The sequence below is a fragment of the Phaethon aethereus genome, assembly GCF_964289735.1.
Source record: "Phaethon aethereus genome assembly, chromosome: 17".
Classification (NCBI taxonomy): domain Eukaryota; kingdom Metazoa; phylum Chordata; class Aves; order Phaethontiformes; family Phaethontidae; genus Phaethon; species Phaethon aethereus.
This window is the reverse complement of record NC_138593.1, coordinates 4,681,992-4,707,149: the sequence shown is the minus strand read 5'-3', so window position 1 is coordinate 4,707,149 and position 25,158 is coordinate 4,681,992. Positions and strand designations below refer to the sequence as shown.

Genomic DNA, 25,158 nt, shown 5'->3' with positions numbered 1-25,158 from the left:
GATTACCATTCACCCCACAAAAACAACCGCAGCACTAGACACGCTTTCTTTAACACTTTCTGTCCCCCTTGCAAAATATAACCTGTGACAATATAACAGCTTCCCATAAACCTTGTGTAAGGCATCGCAGTGATTTGAACATTATAGCAGTGCTGTCACACCTCACAGAATTTTGTCTGGTTTAAAACCTAGTTTCCTATAAATTCTTTTTTGTTGTTGCTATTTATTCCTTGGGACAAACACATGGATTATTTTATCTCTTTCAAGTCAGGTATTAAGCACTAGGTGGTCACACTTTTATTCATTATGCCCCCATGCTGTGGAATTCATCACTCAGAAATAATTTGCCTTCCTCCTTTACTTATTTATTGAGCCTGAAGCCACCTCTATAGCAAGGGTGGGAAATACAGGGTAAGCCTTTTATTTTTCACAGTATTTTGGCAAGTAGTTTTGTGTTTACTGTGTTCCTTTATCTTCTTTGAAATACTAGCTATGAAAAACTATTATAAAACAGAATTGCTTTTGTTATAAATTGTTTTATGACAAAGTTGGCAAACAATAAGCTGAAAATGTATCTAAGAAAGGCCCTTATGCTCTTCAAAATGATAGAAAGTCCCCGTGTTACAGAATCTAATACACTGGAAATACATTTTCAATGCATCAATCGTTAGCTATATATATATATCTGGCCTCAAGTAAATGGTATTTGGTATAGCCTTTTTGGTTTTGTGTGTGTAAAACAGCAGTCGTCCATCATTAGTTGCTGAATGAAACATCATTGAATAACTACTGAATTGTTAAGAAAAAAGCAGAAGCCTAAAATAGGATATACATTACACAAAAAAATTAGCCTTACAGAATTAGACTAGCTGGGTATTTCAGGGAATTGTTTTCTCCTTCCCAACACAAGTGTCAATCTGGACGATGAGCTGAAGCCAGCCAGTCAGCAAAACAGTGGCAAGTGGAATACTAGAAGGGCAATATTCATAGAGCTTATGTGGCCCATGCCTATTTAGATTGCTTTTGGCTTTATAATACTATGAAAGAGTTTATGAACACCTTAACATTCCCACTTCCAATTTATTCCTGTATTCTGACCCTCTTCAGCTCATGTAAACCATAACCCAGCTCTGAATAATCTCAGACTTTGGGAAAACCAGATTTAGCTCTGAGCTTTTAGGGTTTGACCTTCTTTTAGTAATACAGATAGTACATTAGTACCTGTGCAGAATTGGAGAAGAATGCGCAGGAGCTACTCAGATAAGAAATACTTATGGGATTTTGGGGAAGAGATCCAGTTTTCTTATGGGAAGAGAGACACAGAACCTGTGTTCTGTGGCTTGCAGAAAAATGTTCACATATTCAGCTTTCACACTGACTTAATTTTTTTTACAGAACTCTGTTTTCTGTTTCTGTCACATAGCCAGATGTTTTACTCAAATCCATGTGTTACTGTTATTGATATTTATTTCTGCACTTATTTATTTTTACTTTCACTGTTTAAAACTTCAACCTACTGGACTGCTCAAGAGGAAATATATTCAAAACAAGTTTGAGAGAAAGAATTTTTCAACTGTAGTCCCACACAACTCCGAAATGTGAGTTGTGGGAAGAATGACTAGAGATAAGGAGTGTTGCATAAGAGCACAGAGGGAGCACTCCTGCCCTTATGACCAGGCTTCAGAGTGTACGGGCAGCCAGTACTACCAACAAAAAAAGATGATTGAAGTCCAACTCTTTCCTTGTGGTATCTCTAACAAAGGTAAGGGCTCCATTTTGCTGTAAAAACATTTACAGGTGTTTGCATCTGTATATTTCTCCTTTAGAAATACATGGTTTCTATTGCATGCAAATGTGGAACATCAGAAAAGCGTCTCTAAACCACGGAATGGGCAAGGCACTTTCTTATGTCAGTAAAGTAAAAAGAGAGGTGTTTGAATTTCCAATACAAGTTTTGCAAGTGTGCTTTACCAGGTACCAACTCAAATTCTTTCTTTTCTTGAACAGATAATAGCCATTTCCACTTCAAAGCCACAAATCCGTGATTCAAGTCGGAGCATTTCAGTGTTTCATCTCCATGGGCCCAACAAAATGTTTGAGTTCCACTGAATTGCGTACTTCCCTTTAGAGTCTTAAACTTCTGGTTACAGTGTATTCAGTAGGCTTAAAATCCTTCATTAAGCAGTGAGCTCATTTTCTTTTTAAGACATGCCTTCATGAATATAAGCTATCGCTGCATGTTGTGCTTTTTTTCCCCTTGGTCATCTCCGAGGTTAGCTCTGGATATGTCTCTGAATACTTCTTGCCCTATTTCTTGCTGCTTGGCAAACTTGCTTGGAAAATTTTTTGCTTTCCTAGAGTGAACCAAGGTTGCCAGAATTACATTGAATTTACATGTCACACAGAGAAAGCCTTTGTCAGAGAGCTGAGTTAAAACAGCAGCCCTGTTACAAGGGTGCCTGCTAGCACTGATCTAATCAGTGATCTGTCAACTCTATATTACAGACACTGTCTGTGAGCAGTTTAAGTGTGTCTCTCTTAATTTGCACCACTCTCAAACCAGGCATCAAGTTCTTGGGCCAGATGCTAATTTTCTGTTTAAAAAAACCCTAAAGAAATCAGTTTTGCTGGTTTTGAATTTGAAATAGTCATTAAAAAGAATCATGTCTTTAAAAAAATTTGCAACACCCCTAACTGAAAAAAAAAATCTATTTCAGATACAAAATACAAGACACTAGAACTTGATTTAGTGGAAGCTACAGAAAGTTGCACATAGCTCCACTCACGGCTCAAGAAGAAATGCAATTTGGTACCTTTACAGATCTTGAAAATACAGTCTACCTATTAACAAAAGTCTCCATGGCCTTATCTCCATAGGACATTACAGTCAGTTTGCTAAATGAGTGAATTTACAGCATCTTCAAGCTTTGTGTGGATGTCGTTATTCACAAATGGAATGGTTTGACTCCAGTTTCACTTAATTCACCTTGAAGTGTGGCTTTATTTCTGAGTGGCAGCACTCACACAGAGGTTTAACTAAAGCAGTTTTTTTCCTGCGTTTAACTTAGGCTACCTTTCCTGCTTTTGCCTATAGTACTAGATGGGACCAAAGTAGAGCTACCACCTAATTAACCTTTTGTTCAACAGACTGCCCTTCATAAGCAATTATCATGTCTGGCTTAACTCGGTTTCAAAGGTTTCTGCTACTCAGAGGTTTGCAGTCACCATGGCGGAGCAATGGCCTTATCAGCTATTGTTTGATAAGGCCAGACACCGGTAAAAGTCCAGTAAACTATGTGCCTGACACTGAAGAGTACGCTGAGTCATACTGTGATGTCTGCCTCCCTGGGAGCCTCATGAAAATAATGTGCTTATCCCAGTGGCAAATATTTACTTAAATTTCCAGCTTGTTCTGTGAGACTTTAGCCCAGCAATTCCTATTAATGCAAGCTGAAGCCACTCATCCCATGTAAATATATGTGCAAAGAGCTCGTGCAGGAACTTCACAGAGGAGGTAATTATTCTGCAGATGCACAAGGAATCAAAATAAATGTTCTTGTTAGACTAGCAGAGTCTGCCTGGACCTCTTCTATGCTCTAATATTTGACTTTAATTTAATTATACACCTTTTGTTTGCTGAGATTGCAGGCTTTTCTGCAGCCCATTGCAGGAGTAGAGTTTCTGTTGGCCCATGCTGGTTCAAGGACCACATACCATGTCCTGAGTTGATCCATGGAGCTGACTTTCATATGGAAAGGGAGGCTCTTCATATCTGCAGCAGCACACACCACAGATCACATTCTCCTCTGGTTTGCCGTATATTTACAGACTGATCTGGTAAATTGTCTTACTGCTCTTACATAGAGAAGACTATTTTTTTTCCCCAGTTTCTGGCTTAAAAGCAGCCTGGTTTTTCTTTCTGTTCCTCTAAGCAAATTTGGGCTCTTGCAGCAGTTCAGACCAGGTGAAAAAGGACACAGTTCAAACTGAGCTAGGCATGTGGTGTTTGTAAAATTTTTGTAATGACCCCATCTTTTTCACTGCTTTGTGGAAATTATTCAAGAAGTTAGGTAATTAACATGTCTGTAATCACATGTATTTTACAATTACAAACATGACAGGGTTTATAGGGAGAAGCAATACATTTTACTAGATCAGCGAACATCATTGGAAAGAACAGATGTGATTTGGGGTGTATAAACACTTTTTCAGGTCTGAAATAGAAGCACCTATATTCAGATGAAGAACAGCCATGCTGAGGCAGTAGTTTCAAAAGCATTTCTTTTGTTGTCAGCACCAATAAAAACATTTAAAAGATTATAGTAAAGCCAGGTATATTTTGCCATCTGGCTCAGCCCCTCAGACAACTGAAGCAGCACAGCCATGCTGAGCGTGTGGGAACGAGGCAGTGGGGGAGCCAGAGGAGATGAAGGAATGTTTGGAGATTGCTGAAGTGTCTCTGCACAATTCCTGTAAGAAATGCTCAAAAAATTTTACCTTCTGTATATTAATGAATTACTTTATAGCAATGTTTAGTTCCTGCCATGATGACAAAGGAGGGGTGTGAAGATACCAACCCTAGTGGACAGGAGGAGAGTAGAAAAACTGTTTTGTCTGTGGTGAGGTGAGGAATGAAAATGACACATTACAATCTTTCCATGACTAAACCTGAGGACAGTGACATAGTTTCAGTTGGCCTGTGGACCATGTGTGACTGAACGTAAACTTAAGATTGCCTAAGCCTGTTGGCAGGGAATACCAAAAGAATCCAAGGCTTACATGCCCTCTTCTTTTCAAATTAGTTTCCTTTAAGAACAGATATAAAAAATGTCATGGAAACTGCAAATACTGACTCTTAATGAAAATGAAGTTGAAGGAATACAATGCTGTGGCTACCACATCTGCTGGGAAATGCTTGGATTTTCTTTTTTCTTTTCTTTTTTTTTTTTAAGATTAAAGCACTCTCCTCTCTCTTTCAGACCTACTCTCAGGTATCACCCAAGACAACCTTCTCACTGTACAGCAGTGACACTATTATACATACCGGGGGGCACTGTGAAGAATTACAGGCTGAGCCATTGTTCAGAATAAGAAAATACAGCCTTCTGGATATATCACTGAGTGAGCATTCAGGAAACCAACCTGCATCTCCTGACTCTAGGCCAAATGTCTTGTGTGCTTCAGGCCACCATTTATAAAAACTCCCCCATGTTTAGGATATTGGGGAAACATTTAGCTATGAAGGAGGGAGATAGAGGTAAAAATTAAAGAGAAAAATGAAAACAAAAGGAAAAGCCACTCATCTCAGGTAAAACCCATCCAAATCTAAAAATAAAGGAAATGTAAAAACCTTATGTACAAAGTAAATGTCAGAGTGAGCACAACTAATGCTAGTCCTAGACTGCCTGTTGATTTAGAATATCCCCTAACATGAAAAAAAAGTCCACATGAATGTTCCATAAAACAAGAGATAATTTATTTCTAGTTGAAACCTTTCCCATTCACACGGGCATGGACTGCTGACACACAATGTCATAAACTACCAGCTGCAATTCTGGGGAATGATACAGTGTCCATACTTTCTCTTCTGCCCTTCGCAGAAAATGCTTGCTGAAGATGTGCCAGCAGTTCAGATGTAATCTAAGCAGCAGCAAACTCGCACCGCTTGCCAGCTTGCAAACAGAGCAGACTCTCAGACCATTATCTTTATTTCAGCTGGCCAAATAAATCAGAACTAGACACCAGGGGGTAAATTTCCAGCACTGTGTGTAATGGGTTTCAAGTCAGAATGTCCACGACCGTTAACCACAGCTGAATGTCTACCTCACTGAGCTTGCTGCCGAAACTTTACTCCTACAATAAACTTCAACAGCCTAATCCTGCAGCCTTTTATTCAGCCAAATCCCCACTGGCTTCCACAGGAGCTGTGCCTAAGGGTTAGGGTTAGAGCACTAGGCACGGTACAGGCAGAAGAAGGGAAACTTTAAGCAGCCAGCATATATACAGTTCATTCATCACCTAGCACCTCTCTTCGTCCACAAAGGGTAACTTTGTCTTTGTCGCTGAAGCAAATGCACAAATTTCTCTTGTGCCAGATCCTCATCACCTCTTCTGTCACAGCCAGAAATAATGTCCACACAGACCCGAGATAAGTCAGTCCCCTTCTTTGGCGATCGTTATCTGAGTATCTGGTAAATTGTATTCTATTACTCTTAGCTTTATACCCTCGTTAACACATTAGATAATTCTACCCCACTGCTGTCTGGTTGGGGTCTTTGTGGCTCTTCAATAGCTGAGATGTTCTCCTGGGCAAGTCGAGTGCTTTAGCTAGAACTGCCACGGTGTTTAGCACTGCAGTTACTGCTGCCAGAAATGCGTTCTCACTCTGTTATAAATTTGAGCTGGTATCATGCCTTGTTCTCCAATCTTATTTTTCAACTTAGCCTGAAATCCACCAATACAGCAGTGTTCCTGGAATTTCTTAATCTTGCAATTTGTCCAAATGATGGTTATTCCAGAATGGGTATTTTCAGTAGGGAATGATGGGTACAGAGCTCAAAATCCCTGCTCCCCCGCCCCTTTCTGCATCCACATTTGTTCTGGTAGAATCTGTTCATCAGAATATAGTCTTTAATAGGAGCGCAAGTGGTTTTCAGCCTAATTCAGATCCACTAAGTAGCGCTTCAGCCAGGCCTGCTGTACAGCGCGTCTGTACAGAGACTGAATAATCATCCCAAGTCAAAGAATCTCATAGAATGGTTCGGGGGGGAAGGGACCTTTAAAGATCATCTAGTCCAACCCCTCTGCCAGTGCCCAGTGACCTGACTCCCCCCTTGGCCCTATTTTATTTAGCACTGTAGACAGAAACTTAAGCATTGGCAATGCTGAGTATCACACGCCCCCAATGTTACATACAGGATGGGAGAGGTCCAGGTCCTTTTCCTCAGATTTGCACATCGGAGTGTACGGTACGATTTCCTGAGATTGTGTGGAACTGATTAATGCTCTAGGCAAAGCCACTAACTTTTAAACTATATCGATCAGGATAAAATGTAGCCTACTGATATCATTGTTGGATGTTTTAATGAAGGCTAAGACAAAGTATAAAGATAATTTTAAACAGGAGAGTTTAGATTCTGAGAAATACGCTAAAAATGTGTTGTGTTCTACAGAGGCCTGGGGCACGTACCTGGACTGTACCAATGCTGTAAGCGTACCTTTTATTAGCAGTGACGGGTATCCTCCAGCCTTTGATCTGGCTAAGCTCTGTATCAGAGATTTCTATCTGCAGCGGCAGCCGGGGAACCCAGACCGTCACTTCTAATTGGGTGGTAAAATGCTGGTAAGTGAAGTTAACAATAGTATCCACTTTGCTTTTCATTTCCTTGCCATTAACGAAGATGGAGTCACAGCTGTCAGAAACCTGGGGGGGGAGGGGGGGAGAAGAAAGAGAAAAGATTAATTAGGAAATGAATAAAAGTTCCTGAGGAAGCAGGAGGAATGATACATCAGTCCAAAGACAACACTGATAATGTGAGTCATGCATATTGTATTTTCAGTTTTCTAATTAGTAGCAAACAGTGATAAATGGACCCCAGGGAAACAGTCCTGCTTTCCTCAGTGGATACTAGTCAAACTACAAAAATAATTTAATGATGTTATATAACCTATGTGAATCTTTTATACTAGGCAAATTAAACTCTTCATGAATCAAACTCCATGTGCATCAAAGTTTATGTTTACAACTTGCTTAAAGAACCTGGAAAAAAATGGGGCCATATGTTAGTAAGAAAAAGACTGACTCAGAATCATAAAACAGAATCCTTTCCTTTTTTCTTGAGCACTGTAATGCGAAAGACAAAGATCCCCTTTACGGCTCATGAGCATAAGTGCAGCAGAAGCATTAATTTTTACAACTTCTCAGTAGTTGCTTTAGCAAAATGTATTCATAGTTGCTTTGTGTCATTCTAAGAAATTACTGCCAAGACTAGCACGTGGGCTCTATACAATAACTCATCTACCCTCTTGGTCTCAGGGATCCTTTGGCACGAAATCAAGGTCCTGCGCACAGATCCTATTTATATAAAGAATATGATGTAGCAACGCATTTGACCTGCATCCTGGAAAGACGGAACGTCTTCTTCATGAGGTATGTTTTTTTAATATATTTATGAACATGTCTGTGTGTATACTTTTAGATATTATATACATACATATATACACACACATTTAGATGAATTTATAACATACTTATATATAGGTATATATATGTATATACGTACATGCATATGTACTTGTATTTGTATCTATATAGAGGTTTGCATTCTGCTTTGAAGCGAGAGAGGTGATAGTCTCCAACAGAGTCCATGTACTGTGGTTTTAATCTTTTAAAACCATGGCTTATGAGATGTAGTTGCGTTACTGAAATGGACTTTGTTCTCTTGTCAGAACTGTTCTGTGTCGTGTTGTAAAATGCATTGGGACACAGATCTGAAGGGATTCTGGCTAAGCCAGTGATTAAATTCTGGTTTACTGGAGTTACAGAGAGAACTCATGTAGACTTCAGTGGGGAATATGCTGAAACATAGGTTGGTTTTACTCTGCAAATGTACCTCAAATCTTTTCTGATATTAACAAGAATTAAGGGTTACTGAGCCAAGAAAAATTACAGAAAATGTGTAGCAGCCTTTTTTTTTCCCTCAAAGGCAGTCCTCACATATGACTTTGAAATTAAATCTGTCCTGCTTTAAACCTCATACAGAATAACATCATTTTTCTCTTGAGCTGTTAGATGGACAGAACTATTGTTCTATCATCATGTAGAGCACATTTAAGTAACAAAAGCTTGCCTAGATGGTTCTCATAATGCTTCTAAGATTTATAGGTAACTTGTCTCAGAATCAGCCACTTCAGAAGCAAAAGAATACAAGCAACCTTTATGCAGGTCATTCAGCGACAACTTTTATTTCTAGAATTATTGTGACAACATTGAAAATTATGGCAACTCTCAAGCCAAGCATGGAAGAAGAAACATTTGGGAAACATTGCGCCAATTGATCTGTTGGTACATACCCACTGAACGTCGACCGTGTCAAATGACTGTTTCATGCTTAGGGAGACCACGCAGCCAAACTTTTCAGATTGTCCCTTTTATAACATCACTGTACAACTAACGTCATTCTTCTGTACTGCTTATTATTAGGTAATAGCTTTGCTAAAGATATTGTCAGGTACTTGAGATTCTTGTCCGATGATTTTCTCCCCATATGTAAGTAAAAGAGCTGCACTTCCATGTTTACCATTTTCAAGTCAGCTTCTCAGATCCTAATCAATGTACTGAAACTGCAATCAATTGCTTTTTTACAAAGGGTCTAAATCAGATTATGAGGGATGGGGCAAAGGAAACTAAGTCACTCTTCTGGAGAGAATACTCCTTCCACATGAATGCCTAATGAGTACAAGAATTAAAAAAAAAAAAAAGAAGAAAGTTTAGGTGTCTGATACAGAGCTTAAAATGGACTCCAGGCTCAGGAGTCCCACAAATGAGATGGATCATACTCAGAATCTTTGTTTCCCCCCTCCTAATGCATCACAAGTGTCTCTGGAAAGTTTAAGCACATTAATCAAGCCCATTAATTGAATGAGCAGTTGAGATTCTAAACCATGAAGGCTACAACTAGGGAGTTTTGTGAGAATTAAGACAAGACAGAAATAATTAAGAAAACTCAAAGAGGGAGGGATAAACATCAAGACCAGATCAGGTGAATAACTAATATCTGACATGACAGCAGCTAATGTTTTGGATTCTGTTCTTGCTGCTTAAAATGCTCGTTTTCTTGTCAGAAGGCAAGAAAGGTGCTAAATTAGGGAACTGAAAGATGGATTTTAATTGTAGCTGTAAAAATATCAGGGTAGGCTTACAAATTTCTTAGATTAGATGATAGATGTTGAGACAGAGCCATTTGTACACTGACCAAGACGTAGGTATGAATCAGTACACATAACTATGCTATAGAAGTTCACCCAGTGGCATTGTGTAGATTTCAGAGCTCATGTTTCACTTAAGCATATCTTCCAGAAAGTATTCCAGTCTTTGTAAGAAAACTTGAAGAGTCCTGTATCTGGAATTTGGGTTTACTCTATTAGGTCCAAGCAAATTAAAGAATTTAAAGGAAAATTAGGTTTGTGCAAATAAGCCTCTGTTACACTTACATGCATTTAATTACTGCCACGTTTCATTCACTATGCCTTACAGCAGTTGTTACATGAAAGTAGATTTGGTTCTTCTGAAGGAAACGAGAACCTTGAGCATGTATAGAAAATGCCCAGCACTCCTATTTCACTTGGGATCTACTACAGACCCAGGACAGAGAATTAGTTCCATCCAGGGCTCAGATGAGAGCTGTGATTTCATGCTAAGCACACTCTGACACCCTCTCCAAAGTGAAGAGGGAATGAGAAACACACGTCGAGCTTTGGGGACTCAGTGCCAGCTGTACTCTGGCCGATGGCCTACAGCAAATGTTCCCCTTCACTTTCTCCCCTTTTAAGTCTGCTCCATACTTTTGTAGTCACACTCTGACTGCTAGAAGTGGCTCGTGATGCTGCTGGAAGGGGAACTCATATGACCCGCTGCTGGAGCTTGGGGAGTGCATGCCTGTTTACATCAGAAAGCGCTCAGGTTCGCCGTGGGGCAAGCACTGATGCGGCAGGGACAACAGGCAGAGCTACAGTAGCAGGTGACTTTAACACAGAGATTTCTTTTGAGCTGCTGGTTCTAAGGGAACAAAGAGGGAAAACGCAGTTAAATCTCTCCTGCAAACACTGCACAGCAAAAATGTAGAACTGCCGCCCTCTCATCTAAAATGCACAGAACAAGCCTGTTTAAAACAGTTTGTCACTATCCATTGTCAACTGCCTAGCAAAATCAGAAAGGAGGGCAGGAGGGCTGGCAGTGTGCTCTGGTATGCAGGTCAAGAGAAAGAGAGCTGCAGTTAACCTCTCCAGGCTTTGAAGCAGGTGGTTGGCTCCAGTCCCCACAAGTAATTGTAAAAAGCACAATTTGCCCTGCACAGCCTGTCACAGCCTCCTCATTTTAGACTAATCCAGGACAAAAATAGCTAGTAGTCCAAAAGAGTAATTGGGAAACTATTCAATGTTTAGGTCAGCAAAGGTTTACACACCCTTTGGGTGAACAGGTAAAACAGAGGGAATGTGAACCAACAAGAAAACAAAAATGGCTGCTGTGTCATTCATCTTACAGCTTTACATGTAGGTTTGATTCCAAATTTCATACTTTACCCTTAGCTTTTGCAAGGAGACCAACTGAGATAGATGTAACAGAAAACGATTGCAATCCCTGTGCCTGTTAACCACCCGGGAGTTTTTCAGTTAGTTAAACAAGACTTTGCTGCTAAATGCCTGCTTGGCACAACCATTTTTTCCTCATCATTCTCTTCTGCGGGAGGAGAGGGCAAGCTGCCTTCAGGAGAGGCCTACCACCCAGGCATCTCTAGCCAGGGGCAGCCCGTCCTGCTCCTCCAAGTTCATCTTCTCCACCTTCAGACATACACTTCTCACTGATGCCTACACGAATGGTGTGCGTGCACACAGCTGTGCATGAACTTGTATAATGAATTTTAAAGGAAAAACTACTACCCAAAGGAATTATTTCTGTTTAATTTGGTATGAAGCAACAGTGACTAAAGGAATGTAAGAGTGATACCAAGTACAATGCCAAACTGTCTTACGGCACTTTTCTTCTGTGGGTTTTTGACACACAAAACTCAAAAGGGTGGTGGTACTTTTACAACCCATTTATAGAAGAGGAAACTGAGGCACACACAGTCTTTAATAGCCAGTCCAGGTATCCACAGGGTATTCAGCCCCCTGAGCTGGAAGATGGGGATGGAGAGCACAATGTACTCCTCATAATCCAGGAGGAAGCAGTCAAGGACATGCTAAACCACCTGGACACCCACAAGTCTATGGGGCCTGATGGGATCCACCCGAGAGTACTGAGAGAGCTGGCAGAGGAGCTTGCCAAGCCACTCTCCATCATTTATCAGCAGTCCTGGTTAACAGGGGAGGTCCCAGAAGACTGGAGGCTTGCCAATGTGACGCCCGTCTACAAGAAAGGCCGGAAGGAGGATCCTGGGAACTACAGGCCTGTCAGCCTGACCTCTGTACCGGGGAAGATTATGGAGCGGTTGGTCTTGAGAGTGCTCACAGGGCACCTGCAGGACAACCAAGGGCTCAGGCCCAGCCAGCATGGGTTCATGAAAGGCAGGTCCTGCTTGACCAACCTGATCTCCTTCTATGACCAGGTGACCCGCCTAGTGGATGAGGGAAAGACTGTGGACGTTGTCTACCTGGACTTTAGTAAAGCCTTTGACAGCATCTCCCACAGCATTCTCCTGGAGAAACTGGCGGCTCGTGGCTTAGACGGGTTTACTCTTCGCTGGGTGAGGAACTGGCTGGATGGCCGAGCCCAGAGAGTTGTGGTGAACGGCGTTAAATCCGGCTGGCGGCCAGTCACAAGCGGTGTTCCCCAGGGCTCGGTTCTGGGGCCGGTCTTGTTCAATATCTTTATAGATGATCTGGATGAGGGAATCGAGTGCTCCCTCAGTAAGTTTGCAGATGACACCAAGTTGGGTGGGAGTGTTGATCTGCTGGAGGGTAGGAGGGCTCTGCAGAGGGATCTGGACAGGCTGGATCGATGGGCAGAGGCCAACTGTATGAGGTTTAATAAGGCCAAGTGCAGGGTCCTGCACTTCGGCCACAACAACCCCATGCAACGCTACAGGCTTGGGGAGGAGTGGCTGGAGAGCTGCCCGGCGGAAAGGGACCTGGGGGTGCTGGTTGACAGCCGGCTGAACATGAGCCGGCAGTGTGCCCAGGTGGCCAAGAAGGCCAACAGCGTCCTGGCCTGTATCAGGAATAGTGTGGCCAGCAGGAGTAGGGAAGTGATCGTGCCCCTGTACTCAGCACTGGTGAGGCCGCACCTTGAATCCTGTGTTCAGTTTTGGGCCCCTCACTACAAGAAGGATGTTGAGGTGCTGGAGCGTGTCCAGAGAAGGGCAACGAAGCTGGTGAGGGGGCTGGAGCACAAGTCTTATGGGGAACGGCTGAGGGAACCGGGCCTGTTTAGTCTGGAGAAGAGGAGGCTGAGGGGAGATCTTATCGCTCTCTACAACTACCTGAAAGGGGGTTGTGGCGACGAGGGTGTTGGTCTCTTCTCCCAAGTAACTAGCGATAGGACAAGAGGAAATGGCCTCAAGTTGTGCCAGGGGAGGTTTAGATTGGATATTAGGAAAAATTTCTTCACTGAGAGGGTGGTCAGGCACTGGAACAGGCTGCCCAGGGAGGTGGTGGAGTCGCCATCTCTGGACATGTTCAAAAAACGTGTGGATGTGGCACTTCAGGACATGGTTTAGGGGACATGGTGGTGCTGGATTAATGGTTGGACTTGATGATCTTGAAGGTCCTTTCCAACCTAGTGATTCTGTGATTCTGTGATATAATTGGGTCTAACACAGTCTTTTCAGCTGAGAGCTACAACCGTTTTGTTATCCAGTCAGTTTCCCAAATGACTGAAATTTAAAGTTAAAATTCACCCTTCAAAAGAGGTCCATTTTACACTTGCTTTCAAAAGAGCTTTCACGAGTATTTCAGCAGAACTGGCTTTTACAAGAGGAGTTTTTGCCTGGAGTCAAGATCTACTGGCATCTTAAGTTTAATGGGACAGATGTGCCCACTTCTTCAGTCTTGTAACCCTGTTTTTTCAACAGCAAAACCCAACTTTACTCCAGTCCCTGCCTCAGACAATGCTATTTCTGATGTCCAGTATACGAGGCAGAGCCCGAACAACAGTCTGGCTGCAGCCACCCAAGTCCCCTGCAAATGGGCCCACCTAGCCCTGGTCTCGGGAGCCAGAGCGCTTGTAGAAGAGGTAGGAATGACAGACCAGCAAATTGCGGACGGTTATAAAAGGTCAGAGGAACAGCACACAGCGCTGCTCTGCAGCGAATGTGTAGAGGATGCAGAGTCTCGTTATTGTGGCTGAGGCTATAAAGAGAACAATTGTAACAAATTTTTAAAGTGAATGGTGCCTAGAATAAATGGCTCATTCTCATAATAATCTTAAAACTGTAATTTTGTGGTATTTCTTGAATGCATTTTCCACCTTTTCTGCGGCATTTTTCTGGGATTGTCTTGTTAGCCCATTAGAAATGACTTGCTGAGCTACTTCAAACCCTTACGTTGTATGTTTTGCTCCTGCCTCTTGCATGTTTTTATATGGCCACAGCATGGCTGTATCAGGTTTTTTTCTGGTTTGGACTATTCTGTACTTTATTTTCATTATTGATACATGTTTGCTTCAGAAGCACAGTCTGAAATTACTTCCTCAGCCTGAGGAATCTGGCTTAGTATTTGGAAAATAGTTGAAGACAAAAAGAAGGATTATTCTTCTTCCCATCCTCTTTCTCCCTCTTTCAAACAGCTACTTACCCCTGTGCCTTCTCTGGCTCCTCTCCTCTCCTGCACTCTGCACTGCCTGAAGCCAGTCTCTCCTAAATTAGCAAAGGGGTGGAAAGATATGCCTCATGTCTTGAGATAAATAAACAAACAAAGGGTTTTCCCAAAACCCTTCCAGCTAAGAAATGCTGTTTTTATTCAAATTCAGAATCATGCCTGATAATAGTCAGTCTAGAAGATGTCAGACTTCTTGTTTTGCCTGTAGCTGTATGTTATGTCATGACATGTTAATTATTCTAGTAGACAATATTTGCCCATATGCACGTGTCAAGGTATAACATAGACATAGAAATTTTCATTAATTTCATTTACCTTTTACAATTAAAACTAGCTGGCCAAGGTTGAATTACAGTTCTGCCCCGGGACAACATACTGTCTCCCTTTGGGCTTGTGCCATAGAGACAGTCTGGTGTCTCAGCCCGTGCTGTTAACTGCACGCAAACCTCAGCAAGGCACTTCGGGGCCAGTCTGAGACTCCCGTGTTTCCTGTGCAGGTGGCAGCACTGCTGTGCGGGACTCCTGCGGTGAGAAGTCGTGGTGTCCACCAGGACCCAGCGAGGTGAGAAGCACCCCTTGAGGAGGAGACGTTGCCCTCGCTTCTGGCACCTGTGCAGCAACGCAGTGCAACTTGCAAAGCAGTCCTTGCATTGTGCGTATCAAAGCATTGCATGTGGCCTGCGAGGCTTAACAATGCATTTACTTCAGCCTCTTCCACAAGCGTGGATTCGTCTATGCAGTTAATTCTGGCAATAGTTCTGCTTCCCCCTGCCTCTGCTAATTACGTGTACTGGGGTCTACAGATACTGTCTCCAAGCAATTTGAGGCAAATGGTAGATTATACAGAGTAAAGGATGGCAAATGACATGATGCTGAAATTGAAACTAATGAAAACAGAAGTTTTATTCCCTTTTAATTTTAGACATGTGCAGAATAGTCTTGGAAGTGTCATTTTTGAAACATTCTTTTCACATTAATTTCTTTTTATTGGCAAATCAGTTCTCCAAGTACTGTTCTCTGGAATAGCTGTTGTAGTTTCAGATATAAGTGTTAACTATAGGAATCCCTCGAGATATATTCTAAGGTTTGTTTCCTACTTAGAAACAACAGCAAGAGTTCAAGTCAAGTATTCCCCATCCCATAGGTTCAATATGGGTTTGCTTTTCATCTTATCAGTGATTAATAATGTTACATGGAAACAGTGTACAAGGTGCATGATTCAATGCAGTCCAGTAGCTATACTTACAAATATGAATATAAGGATTTTTCTTCCCCCTACTGCCAGCTTTCACTGGAGAAAATGTAGAAACTGAAATATGTCAAGATGAGCCTGAAGCATTTCCAATGCTCTTCATCTTAAGTACTCTTAAATTGCAACATCTACCGAGAAGAAAACCACATACTTCTACACTGAAACAAGAAGTATCCCTAATCTCGTTGTTTGGGGACATTTGGATTGGGGTGGGAAAGGTTGTTCAGCCCCTGCAGCACTGTGGTATCCCGTAACAACAGGCCAGTCACATCATCTGTCAGTAAGAATATCGCTGTTTGCGTCACTTATTTTCAGATACACCTGCTCTTTTTTTAATTACCCAAAGTCTTGATCTTACAACTGCTGAAGTCAATCCAATGGAATTAAGTGGAGGATGATCAAGCATCAGAGTGATCAAGTCAGAGTTTCAGAGGTCAGCAGGTAGGTGTTAACCAGGTAGGTGGAGATTTCCAAAACCACAGCAACAAATCCATTGGGAAATCCAGGCCATTTTGAAATTAGTGTTTTGTAATGGTCATTCTTCCCAGTTTTATTGTTCTAAAGGATTGAGGTGGGAGATTCAAAACTCCTGTCTGGACTTCAAGTTTCTCTCGTTAGAGATAGAAGCACAATCTGACACCACTTGCTTTGAAAGTGAGGAGTTAGCAGGAGCACAAGTGCTTCAGCACTCAGCCCAACCCCAACCCAGGTCAAGGCCCCTAGGGACAATCCCCACGGCTACAAGGAACCGCACAGAGAACACTACAGATAATAACTGTGTTTGCCAGACTGGCCTATCCTGAAGACCACTTATGGCAAAGGTACAAACTGCGATTTACTCAGGTCAGAAATGTAACGACAAGGAGTTAGAAGCAAGATTGAAGGGAAAACCCTTTGTCCAGGAAAACAAAGATTTGGAAAACCAGATAGTAAACAGAAGTGCTGTGTGTTCAAGGGACCAGAAAAGCATGACAGCCTGAGTGATAGGCTTGTGGAGAGGATTATCAGTTACACAGATGCAGAGAACTCCATGTGGACAACATGACACCATTTTAATAGTATCTTAGCAGCAGTTAGTACAAGAGAGTTAGTGATACCCTATTGTTTTACTGAAGAAGCGTCTGCTCATTTACTCTGTAGATGTCACTATTTAACACTACTGATGAAAAGAAGCAGGATGTTGGGGGAGGAGAGAGATGAGACTAGGTATAGCTTGCAATGATGTGAATGAGTATTTGAAGTTTTAGAGTGTTTTTACCTTTTAACCCCCATTGAAATGCACTGAACTAGAGGGAAGGACAGCATGGAAGACATTAACATTTTGGTTTAACAATAGAGACAATTGCCATGGCTTAGAAAAGGTGCAATGATCCATGAATGTACAATGAGAATTTAAAAACTTGCTGTACTGAATTAAGTGTGCACTATTCAAAAACTGTTGATCTATGCAAAATTATTAAACAACACATGAGATCTGCCAGGATTTCAGTCCCAGGTGCAGAGCAGCTGCTCTCATTCACTTTCCGACATGCTGTGCAGGGGTGTTCCTGCTGGGGACAGTAAGTTTGGTGGATGCACAGGTTGAAAGAGGAGGAGCAAAGAAGGTGGGTGTGCTTTCAGACTCCAGCCTGCTGCTCGGCCTGACATAAATCAGGCTCAGTAATAACTGCTGTACATCCACGGCAGTGGTGCAGCTGCTAGGAAGGGCAGATGCTCTGGCGTTTCGTTCTTATTGATTATGTAGAGTGAGTACTGAAAGTGACGGGGGGGCAGCCAATAGCAGTACGTGGTGCCAAAATGTTCTCTGCTGCATGTACCAAGTTCCTTTACTAATCAGCTGAGCTTTTAACTGCGTTTTTTCTACAAAAATCAAGCTGAGGAATTCTGTTCGAATTAAAAGTTACTGTTTCTGCTCTCCCCACTGATTTATCATCACTATGTGCAGATTAAGAAAAAGATATCATCTTCATTAGGTCAAATCAGTGGATGTATCAAGACGTCAGTGTCTTTGGAATACAAGAGAATGCCTTTGTTCACAGTACCAGGAATAGATAGTGGTTGGTCCATCAGGAATGTCAGCTCCCCTGCACAAGAAGAAATGATGCTTGCTACCAGTAATTAAAAGACAGTGGTGGTTATGTTGCTATTGGTCTTAGCACAGACATTTCTACAGTCGGTTGGGCAACCAGATGGGACTCGACGCTGTTGTGTGAAAGAAAAACAGGATGTACCTGGTAGGGGATACAGCATGCCTTTTTCAGGTTTGATCCAACCCATGTTGAAGTAAATGAAAGATTTTCTACTGATTTACTGGCCTCAGACCAGGAGTTTTAAAGGATGTGAGGACTTCACTGTCTATTGTAATGCAATGACAACCAACTGTGACGCAAGCTTAGAAAAGGGAGATTTTTAGGCAGTGTTTTTTCAGAGGCTGAAGTTCTTTGGTATATCACACTTCAAGTTGTTTGCACAAACTGCAATTATCTCTTGATAGAGCAGCATTTCCACTGCCAGGATGCAGAAGACCAGGTGCATGTGAAACTTATCTATCTATCTCATGTGGTTCAAGCTCAGTTAAATCTCAGCACAGTTTGAGTTTGGGGGAAGCTTCAGGAACACTCTTTTTTTCAATCAACCACTACTTTTGTTGATAACAATAACACATGAACCAGAGCTCAGAGCAGGATCTCCTGCTTCCTTGTCCATTCGCAATTGAAATTCTGCCACTCCTGTTCTTGCTCCATGAGTTTCTGTTTCTTCTATGCAATCTGGTGTGCAAGTCAGCATGGCTTCTACTTGCATTGTCACCATGATGCAGTACCTCTCCTGGGCTAACATTCTTCCCAGACAGGCACGCTTATCTCTAGACAGACATCTTCATTCTTTGCACTGAGATAAAGGATCTCTCACCAGCACAAATTCTAAGCACATGGGTGGCTTTTGCTTAAGTATTAGATCCTTCTGCAGATTAGGCATTACCAACACTCGTCAGTTTAAGTAAATATCCCTGTGGTTCATATGAATCAGCTGGTATCCCAGAAGGGCTTAAGAGTTGTTCATCTGGTGAAACCCCAGCATATGGTGCCAGGTATTTCTTGCACCAATTCTAATAGCAAAACACTGAACCTCTTCTGTAAAAACTGTTAATTAGGTGAAGCTAACACACATGTTTGAGCTGTAAGCTAAGGTGGGTTTTTCCCTCTGTCTTTCTTTTTTCCTCCACCTGAACTACTCACACAAATGGGCTTATAAGATGACAGAATAATTTACACATCGTTGAGACAAGTTAAGAGGGGAGAATATTCAGGCAGATATAATGTACTTCAGTTCCACTGAAGTTATTTCTTTGAAAAATAATGGGCTTTAAAAGTAAGCTGTGTACTAAGTAAACTTACTGTTCATGATTCATGGCTCTAATCCCTGTGACTGAAATTTAAGATCTAAGGCTCCATGAAATTAAAAGAAAAAGAAACAATTACATGCGTATTCATTCCATTTCATGTATTGCGTATCCTTCAATTCTTCCAGTGAAATTTTAACAGGGGAAATAGAGGTTTCTAAAGAGCGTGTACTTGAAAAAAACCCAGCAGGTCACTTCTTTTAACTGCTGAAGCTAACCAGCTCTTCTGTGCCTGCTGGTTTCCCAAGGTTCCTGGAGAATGCAAGTCACCTCCAGATTTCCTTATCGCTCACAAATATTTCATAGATGCTACAACATAGTGTGCAAAAAGCTCAAGGATGCTAAGTGCGTGCAGCCCTTCTGTAGGACACCAGCCACTCGGCCCTTCCCAGCTGCACAGAAACGCTGTGGAGTGAATAGGAGGATGCTCACAACAAGGCGCTGCAGGTAAAGTCCTTGCGCGGCTCCTGGACTACTCCGTAGAGGAAAAGGAGTCCTAAATGCACCTTCTCCCTCCGAAGGACAACTGCACCTCTTCCCTATGAAAGCAATTTGAATCTATGGCAACTACAACAGCACTGTAAAGCCACAAGCCCAGAAGAAAACTAGACAGACAAGTAATAAAGCTTGTGAGCTTAATATAGTATTCAGAGTATTGTGTTAAGTCATGAATGTTACCCATTAATCTTGTCCCAGTAATGAAAGGATACACTATCCTTATCCCAAAGGATCAACAGAAAAAAATCCAAAAAGAGCTGTTAAGTACACAGCAGTACACTTTTATTTTGTAAAGAAAACTCTGGTCCTATGCCTAGATTTTAGTGCATCGACATTCATAAGTCTTCCCAGCTAGTTGTTAGTCCCTGAGCAACAAATAATTCATTAATTAGTAAAAAAGGAAAAAGGGACATTCAGACAGCAAACACAGCCATCAAAAGCAGCCCTCAAATTGCATTCATTTGGCCAAGTGCTTCAATAAAATTATTTGGAGAGAATGTCAAGAGCCTTTACCTAAACAAATTACCTTCCTTCTCTGGTCTTACAAGATTGGACTATACTAGATGGTTTTATCCATCTAATATAGGATGATGACAAAGATGATTGGCATTAGGAGAGAGTTCCCTATTCAGTAAATGGAAAAAGCCAAGAGACAGAGATGGACGTAATTCAAAGAACTGAATTTAGACATATACAAAGATGATGCAAGTTCTTCAACATATACAAGAAAGACGGTCAAACAATTTCTAGATATCACCAGTTCACAAGTCCTATTGCACTGCATGCACTACAGTCCTGCTAATGCTTCTAGTTTTAGCACAACACTAAAAATATTTGTTGCTGCCTTTGAAAACTCCCATTCCTGGAGTGATATTAGTCTGTGAAAAACTAAACTTAATTTTTCAAGTTAAAAAAAGCATGTCGCTCTAGTGGGTAGTATGAACAGTTTAAAAGTGTGGATTCCTTAAAGGCTGAAAATACAGATGGGCCCAAGAGGGCCCCAAAAGTATTTTGAACCTGATTTTTAGCCAGTGTTGTCACCTTCCTGGACAGAGGGTCTGTGTATACCTGTAAGACCAGTATTGTAATTACAATATTCCTATGTATTATGCATAGCAAAAGGCACTTCTTAAATTATGGCAGTATTGTAACAATACAGGGGGCTTTATCTACAGCACAGGGATGATAAGAGAAAAAATATTCAATGGCTACAGAGGAGCAGATGGTGAAGGTAAAAAGAAAAGAAGAGTTCTGCTCTCTCCCATTATCTGCATTCCTGCCCCACATGACCCAGCTCCCATGCTAGCACTGGCTCTGGGACCTTCCCACTGGACTGTGCTGTGCCACCTCCTTGGTGACTGCCCACGCCGAGCTTTGCTCCTGCGGATGGGTACTTGCAGGGAATACTCTTGGACAGTCGCTCAGGGAAACAGAACGAGGTCCTTTAGGATGAATGCACTGGAAAGAAAAAAGCCTCAGTGTATGAAAATATGGCCAGACGTCCATTCAAGTCTACAGTGTCAGGGCTCTTGAAATTGTCAGGAAGTGACTGAATGACACAGCAGATCTTTTCCTAGAAAATATTTTATCTTTAATGTCAGAATGACACAATCATGAGACTTAGCTTAACTCCTTAACGAAAAGTGCTGGATTTGCTTCTGTATATAAACAGATCTAATGTTGTGCTGAAGATGGCATGCTTCAGTTGTAACACAGTCTCAACTTAGAAGCTTGAATTCTGCGTATGAACTCGAAGGAATTACTGTACCATACACACATAAGCTGCATCTCAGTCAGATGGAATCCCTTGAAAATAGGCCCCTATATAACCCCGTTTCTGACGGCTGTACCCCTGCAAATCCTCCTACTCCTAGCTGAGGTTTCTTGCCAGACCAGGGGAGGAGAAATCCAAGACAAAAACAAGAGAAGCTTAAGGGTGGAGGGAACAGAGGGATTAGAGGCAACTGCGGCAGAGGGTGCCTTGGGGCAAAGCTCCTCTTGTGTTGCCCACGCAGGGACAGCACTTGCACTGCTTCCGAGTCACAGGAAGGGGTTACAGGTAGCTCATGAGTTTCTCATCACAGTAGCAGCTGCCTTTGTGTTCTCCAACTGGAACAGGAGAGGAGTGAATTGTCCCTCTGCTGCAGGAAGCAGCAGGGAGTGGAACAGAACAAATCCTGCAGCAGCAGCCCCGTTTGGGGGGCTCAGGGTGCAGTCTGCTGTTGCTGTCTGTTGTTTGAAAATCCAAACTCCAACAAGGGGAAAAGCAGCACACCTTGGCTACAGTGTCTATGCAGAGCAGAATAAGAAAATACCTCGTGCAATTGTAATACAAATGTTTGGCTACTGCATTGATAATAATGAATGTGTTGTAGGGAAGGTGGAAAAGGTGGAAATATTTCTTCGTTGAGATGCAGCAGTGGTGTAAGTGCTCTCTACCTAAAGGGTCTGCAGGACTAAGGGGCTGCCAACGTCTCCTGCTAACATCTCCCACTTTTTATTCCTCTTTCATTAGCATGCTGGAACTTTTGACCTGTAAGCAGGCAAACAACAGTGTTAAGGAAATGGCACTGCCAAGGATGACATCTTTCCTTCCGCTTTACTACCCAAACATGCAATTCAGCTCCACATGACACGTATCTACCACAAGGCATTGAACGGTGCTTGTATTTCTCTAGAGGTTTTCTCCTAGTCATCTCAAGGTATTTTACAAAGAGAATTAACTGTCCTACTCCTCCTTTTTACCAAGAACAGAACACCACTTACTAAAACCCTCAACAGAAGAGGAGCCATGAGGACACACGGTGTGTGGCTCAGAAGTAGCTTTTGGGCAGGTGGCCCCACACTGAGTAGCCTGGGGTTGCCAGGTCCAAAGCTCCAAGACATGACAGCAGAAAGATTGTGCTGGGGGCTGCACATCTTAGGACTACTAGGCTCTGCAAAACACATAACACACCACAGAGTTTTCTCTTTTGAGGAGAATTTTTTAAAACCTGCTAATCCCAGTGAGAACAAATGGCAAAATGCCTACATTGTGGATGACACAAAATGTACGTTTTTCCACAGAGCTCTTCAGAAACCATGACCTATCAAAATTAATAGCTTGATATTGACTTTAACTTAAGGCAGAGATTGAGTTGTCAGAAAAATCAGTGTAGAGCTACCTGACTCCATTGCTCTCTTCACTGGACCATCTGTGCTCCAAAGCCCGTATGACCTGGGTGGACTGAGCTGCTTTCTCACCAAGACCCTGTTAAGATCCAGTTAAAAATGAGTGTTCTTCCCATCTGTCAGTCTTTCTCCCATCTACAGCCACAGAGCATGTACTTGTATGAACTCTATCTATCTAAATGCCAAGATAGATCTGTAAAGCTCTTCAGTGCCCCCATTGAAGCTGGGCAAAAATAATCATTCCAACTCATGCATGAAAGATAAGTGACAAACAGCAGAGTGCTGCCATAAGTTTTCTGCTGTACTTTTGGATTTTTATCTTTTGGTTTGTTTTTTAACATCTTCCCTTAGGGCTCTGTAGATACAGAAAAACATGCCACAGTCAAAGAATGTAACAAACATGGGAACAGAACAAAAAGGTTTCTTTCTATTCTTAGACCAATTCACTTCATCACAAGTATATGTAAAAGCTACATACAACATAAAAATAGATCCCAAACCCTGGAATCACAGAAAAACATACTAATCTGTTCAGTTCTTTTACTAGCAGTTATGATTTCTCTTTCCTAACCAGAAAGCCTAAAGGCACATTATGAACTTAATGGCAAGTATATTCAATCAGCAGCATAAACAAAGGATGAGCAAACCAGGAAAGGTTGCTTGTCTTGACCTTGTGCATTTCTTTAATGATGCCACATTTGCCTAATCACTCAGACATATTCCCTAAAAGCCTCTGATACAGGCCTCCGGAAATATGGGTTCATTTAAAGCCTCTGCCATTGATAGACCATAGAAGCAGAAGTGTTACAGTTTACATGTATTATTACATGTAGCTCAGGCCCAGGTCCAATAGCCCAAGGTGACTTCTTTGCCATTGCTGCAACCCCAACTAGTCAGTTTAAAGTTAGCAAAGATCTTACATGAATTTTAGTCATATTGCTGGTCCCAAGTGGACTTACGCAGAGGGATATGACTAGATGAACAACCGGAGAGGTGCAATCCAAATGTTAGGTATTCCATGCACAAATACAGAAACTACTTTCACATGAAATCCTAGGTTGTTATCTTACTTTCATCTCCTAGCTTGCCATAGCTACAAAAGCCAAGTTAATGTGAATCACAGATCTAATTTTTTAATTAATGCATAATTTTTCTCTTGCGCTATTGTTCTCTGGAGACACTTCCTTCCCTATTCGTACAAATTAAACAGAGACAATGTAATCCAGTGCTATGACTGTCACATTTCTGATGAGGCAGACCACAAATCCTATGCAACTAACATTGTATCCCAGGCATCCCTACCGGCAGGGTAACAGGTGCTATACTGTGGTTTTACACTCGGTGAAAATCAGCACTGAAGGCTTTCTAGCTGATTTTGCCTTTATTTTCTTTAAGAAACTCATGTTCCCTCTCTTCTTCACTAATCTTGGAGTCTTCTTAATACTGGCTTCTCAGCTGATGTCACATGGGGCTTTTTTTTTTACAGTGTTCATGCTGCAAGTGCACTTTGGATGCTGTGATAGGATAGCTGCCATCTCCTCCTCTGTGGCTTCATTTCCGATTTCATCCTGAAATCTTCAAATAGTTTCTCACATTGATCTCCCACTTCTGTGACAAAGGAGGGCTTAGTGAAGTTTTGCTTGGGATTTTAACTACACTTGCTCCCAGTAACTGTACTTTTTTTTCTGTCCATTCACCTTAATCTGATAGATTTCACATTCTTCCCTCTCAGATGTTTCTTTCTGCTTTTTCTTTTCAGCTCTTCTTTCATTTTTGTCCCTTTAAGCTCTTAGAGCTTATAGCTATATGGCTTCCCCTATCTGTTTTATTCTCCACATATAAAGACTTAAGGGGGCTTAAGAGAGTGGGATCCCCACATCCTCTTAATTTCTGTTAGTGATAAGTGCCTAAGATGACCCTTTTGAGACATTTAAGAGCTGGCCTGTCAGTGTCCCAAAGCCAAAAGACTTGCTACACTTGCACAGAAGCCTGCAATCCATTGGGATACACAGCCACAAGGGAGGTGCCTCTCCCTGTGCCTCAGGAAATTTCAACACCTAAAGAAGGATTATTGAAACCACCTTTAAAAGATGAGTTCTCAAGCTTCTAGTATAACTGGAACTTCTCCTCCAAACCTCCTGTCTTGTTAGAGGATCTCTTTTACCACTGAGCAGCAGCGGGGCAGAGTCATGGTGTTCCCGTGACCTTTGCCTATGGCGCTTGAGCAGCCAGGCTTAGAACATCCTGGCTTGGAGCTCTGCCTGCAGACACGCTGGAGAGAGAAGACGTTCCTGGGCAGGCA

General features: G+C 42.0%; 1 protein-coding gene across 1 annotated transcript in view; it reads right to left on the bottom strand.

The window, feature by feature from the left end:
- TMEM132B (transmembrane protein 132B) overlaps positions 1 to 25,158 on the bottom strand; it is a gene marked incomplete at its 3' end in the record, with an annotated part of 250,204 nt that overhangs the window by 5,027 nt on the left and 220,019 nt on the right. Inside the window, exon 6 of the mRNA XM_082007704.1 lies at positions 7,218 to 7,423. Within this exon, the coding sequence (XP_081863830.1) occupies positions 7,218 to 7,423 (206 nt within the window). The remainder of the gene's footprint in view (positions 1 to 7,217; positions 7,424 to 25,158) is intronic.